This window comes from Tupaia chinensis, unplaced genomic scaffold (genome assembly GCF_000334495.1).
Source record: "Tupaia chinensis unplaced genomic scaffold, TupChi_1.0 Scaffold000072_1, whole genome shotgun sequence".
Classification (NCBI taxonomy): domain Eukaryota; kingdom Metazoa; phylum Chordata; class Mammalia; order Scandentia; family Tupaiidae; genus Tupaia; species Tupaia belangeri.
In genome coordinates, this window is record NW_006159532.1 from 7,723 (window position 1) to 12,274 (window position 4,552).

At 57.6% G+C, this 4,552-nt stretch overlaps 1 protein-coding gene across 1 annotated transcript in view; it reads right to left on the reverse strand.

Moving 5' to 3' along the window:
* Positions 1–4,552, reverse strand: part of LOC106733707 (netrin receptor UNC5B) — a gene marked incomplete at its 3' end in the record, with an annotated part of 78,795 nt that overhangs the window by 7,702 nt on the left and 66,541 nt on the right. The window contains 1 exon segment of the mRNA XM_014583667.2: positions 982–1,206. Within this exon segment, the coding sequence (XP_014439153.1) occupies positions 982–1,206 (225 nt within the window).

Below are 4,552 nucleotides of genomic sequence, written 5' to 3' on the forward strand. Positions count from 1 at the left end.
AGGCACCCTAAGGCAAAATCCTTTAAAAAAAAAAAAAAAAGAGGGCTGAGAAAGAAGAGAAAAGGATCACAGAGGAGTCAGTAAAAACCAAACCAAACCAAGGAAGTCACTGGGTGTGGCACTGGCCTGAGGCTGGAGCAGGCTGGGCTCCCTGCAGCTGGCCGCCTGCCAGGTGACCAGGAGTGGGCGGGCCCACCGCCCTGTCCTAAGCCCTGGGAAAGTTGAAGGTTCTAGCACTGCCCATGGGCCTGGGGACAGGCAAGCCGCTCCACTTGGACTTGGGGATACCACGGCATGGCCCACTCTCCAGGTGGTGTGAGGAACCCCGAGGCTCGGTCTCTTCTCCTGGGGGCCCTGGGGCTCCACACCCACTTCACAAGGAAGGGACCTTGTGCTTTCCCATTTCCCAACTGTGGACTCTTTCTGCTCCCTCAGGATTTGGGCTACACCCCAACACCACCTGTATGGTGATCTACTTACTATTCTTGACCTTCCTTCTGTACCTAGAACGATTGATTTCTGTACAGGAAATATCATAGCATTACCACAGGCGGAAAACAGTAGCACTTTCCACACACAGAAAGGGACTGTAAAAATACTGATGTTGTGACGTCTGGGGCGGTGCTGTGGGGCCCTGGGCCTGCTCCTCTTTGTGACACAGGGATGGGCAGGAGTAGGGGGGTTGGGAACCCCAGTTCCCAATTAGAACTCACTCCCCGATATAAGCAAGAGGGTGGAAAGGGAACAGGTACTCAGCAAGGGACTTGGGGCCGTGCAAAGTTATAGCAAAGGGTCCCTAAAGTCTGCAGCCAACCCTTGGGGAACACTGATCCATGATGAGGCCCAGAGGGGAAACTGAGGCCCGGAGGGGCTCCACAGCTGTGTGAGCAGAGTCCAAGGGAAGGAAGAGTCAGGCCCAGGGCCAGTGTCCCACTGGGCCTGAGGTGGCCTGGGGTGCCCAGATGAGTGGGGTGGGCTCACCAGTGGCCTCATCCAGGCCCTCCTGTGTGATGTGGTCGTTCTGGCTGACCCACTCGCCGTTGCACTTGAAGTAGATCTGCGTAGCGGGGAAGGCGCGGCAGCGCAGCTCCACGGGCTTGTTCTTCACGATGTAGGCGTCTTGTGGCTCCTGCAGGAAGTGGGGCAGCGGCTCGGCCGGCGCCGACGGGAAGGAGTCAGGGAGCACCTCGCTGCCCACGTCAGAGCCTGTGGGGAGTGGACAAGGCTCGGTGAGGCCCGACCTGGGGGCCCTGCAGAGGGAAAGGGCAGGGGAGGCGGAGGCGGCAACCAGGACCTGCCCCAGACATGCTTTGCAACCCGGGCAAGGTCTGGCACTGCCGGGCCTCAGTTTCCCCATCCTGCCCCACTTTTAAGAAGCTGGGCTGTAGAGCCAGTCCCAGCGCTGTGAGATTCTTTACAGACAGAGAAGTTGGGAGGCCAAAGCCTGGCCCTCCCCAAGGTCCCCTGCACAGGCCCTGCCTGGCCTCACTCCAGTTTCCCAATGTGAAGCCACAATACGTGATGGGCCAGGAAAGGGGCTGAGGCTGGAGCGCAAACCAGGCCAGCTCTGCCCCGAAGCCACAGCTGCCCTTTGCAGCCCCAGCCAGCCAGGCTGACATCAGCGGGAGACGAGCCAGGGCCCGCAGGGGCACGAGGGGTTTGGGGGTAGGAGGGCGGGCAGCTGCACCAGGCTCAGGCTCCCTGGCTCAGCCTTCTGAAGCCTCCTCCTCCAGGAAGCCCAGGCCTTCATAAAGGGCCAAGGAGGCAGTATGGAAGGGACAACCTTCTTCCCAGAGCCTCGCTGCCTCAAATCCATACCTCCCTGCTCCAAGTGAGGAGGCCTCCGAGAACACAGTGAGGCTGTGCCATGGCTCTCCCCTCCCCAGTAGGAGGGTACATGGTAGCCCTGGCGCCTGGCTCCCTGGAGAGAACAGCACCTCGGGAGGTGAGACAAACAGGAAGCCCCCCCGCCAGCGCTGTGCAGGAGGGAAACCAGGCCAGGCGACTGGTGTACAATCCACTTAGGAAAACGGACTTTCCAACCCAAATGCGAACAATCAGGTAGCTGGGGACAGCCGTGGGGGGTTTGGCCTCCTCCGCTAACTGCTCTGGGGAAACAGTGAACTAAGCTGTGGGGTGCGCGTCTGCCCAGCCCCTCCAGCCTGCCTGTCATGGTCCATGTCCTCAGGCCTGAATGGTTGCTGGGACCACATCCTTCTTCTCTAGAGCAGGAGGCCACGCTTTGCCCCTCGAATCCTCCCTACCTGATTCTCCGAGAGCAGAATGAGCAATACTTGCCTGACCACGTTTTCTCTCTGGAACGAGGCTCTGTTAGAACTGGGGTACGGCTTTGGGAGAACATGCACAGCTTACCACAGGCTCTGGGCTCTAGACCCTGGGCTGTGTGTGTGCGTGAGCGTGTATGTGAGTGACAGAGAGCACCTGGGAGAGTGAAGGGAAGCCAGCCTGGTAGGGCGAGAGTGCAGCTCCAGCGGGTGCTCAGTGAGTGTGACCAGAAGGGACCCTAACGCCCACTTCATTACTCATCTCCAAAGAGGGCTGCAAGGTGACCACTCCTCCCTCTCAGAGCTGCTTTGAGGATCATGAAATAAACACGTATGAATGCCTAGGAGAGGGCCTGGCTTGGAGTAGGTGTAGGTGGCATAGAAATCTCAGTAACGACTAAGGCTGACCTGGCATCAGGGACTTTGTTCCAGTTCTTTAAATAAATAACTTACCTTCTTGCAACCACCCCATAGGTATGTTCTATTCATCCCTGTTTTATATAGATAGAGAAACTGAGGCTCAGAGAAGACAAGCGACTTGCCTACAGTCACACAGCTAGCAAGACACAGAGCCAAGGTCTGAACCCAAGAAACAGATGTTAGAGCTTACGGTACTGCCAGGACTCCATGCGGCCGTCACGGACATGGCTCTGCAATACCAGCCCCAGTCCTGAGAGTCCTAAATGGGCCCGGATACTGGGCAGGCCTCCACATTCACACGGTTGGGACCTTCCTCATTTCAAAGCCGAGGAAACGGAAAACCAGGCACATGGGGCTGGTCACGTACCCACAGCCACCTGGCTGGTGGGGAATTAACCAGGGAATGGCACTGAGGACTCCTGGGGCCAGGCCAGGGCTTCCCACACCTGTCTCTCTGCCAGGCAGGGAGATACAGTCTCTGCAGGCGAACCAGCAGCCCTCGGGGGTTAGGGAGCTGATGGGGAGATAAGACACGGTCTTGATCAAGTTCAGGGAGCTGGATGCTGGTCCCTGTGCTCACCCTAACAGGACCACTGCGGCCTCCCTGACAGGCCCTGCAGCTCTGGGGAGAGCAGGGTGGAGCCAGGAGGCCTCTGGGTGGCACGAGCCTCACTGGCTCATGCCCGTTTGTCCCAGCACCCTGTCTCTGTCTCGGCCCCGAGCAGGGGAAGTGGAGCTCTCTCTGCAGACTCTGACACTCCTGGGTCTGAACCAGCCCCTTGCTGGCCTCAAACAGCTCATCTACAAAGGGAGAGGGTACAGGCCTCTTTCCAAGGGTAGATGGGGGCCCATGGGTGCATGTCACACGCTTGCCCCCACATTCTAACCATGGCACCCCCATCCCCAGGTGACGGCTGCCTCGGCTCTCTGTGGCACTGCAGGCTGTATGACTTTATAACCCTAATGCGGCTCATTTATAAAGCAGGCACAGATGCAGCTGAGGAAAGCAAACATTAGATGTCCATTCGAACGGGGGGCCTACGTCTGACCACCCTGCAGCCCCACCTTTCACCTATGCCCCCGCTGTTTCTCTCAGGCCTGGCACAAGATCCATCTCCAGCTCGCCTGGCAGGGACAGGCTGAGCATCTCCTCCAGTGCCACTCTGTACGGTAGTACCGGATGGCTCTCGGTGCAGCTGCTGCCTCCTCGCCAACATCCCATGCCCCAGGCATCTTGGAGGCAGACGCTGCCTGGAGACCAGGAAGAAGAATCAGAGGCCAACCCGAGATCCTTCCCGGAGGGAACAGGGCTGAACTCTGCTGGCTGGCATGCAGTGGGTGCACAGTGAGTGCAAAGTAGATGAAGAGGTGCGCTGGGGGGCAGAGCTGAGGTGGAGTTCCCAGGCCTAACTTCCCATTGGCTCTGGCTTGAGCTCTAGTGGTTGAGGGAGGCTCGGTGGGTGATGAGGTATGGACAGCCCAGGCCAGGTCTCACAGGAGAGGGAGAAGAATGGGGTCTCGGTGTTCCTAGATGCTCCCGCTGCCAGGCACTGTTCCTAATTACTCTGTGAGCCCCACGAAAACCACAACAGAGCCGTCCAAACCTCCTGGTATTTAAAGATTTTTCATGGTAACCCAAGGCCAAAAAGCAATCCCTAATAGTTAGGAATCAATTAATAAGATGGTAGATCTAAAGAACTTTCTTCTTTTTTTTTTTTTAAGAGATTTTTTTTTTTTTTGGAGAGGTTTTTGCCATAGGGCGCATGCGCTCACCAGACAGAGAGAGACAGAGAGACAGAAAGCGAGAAATCACCCCCCAGGGGGGATGGCCACGCCGCAATCCCTTC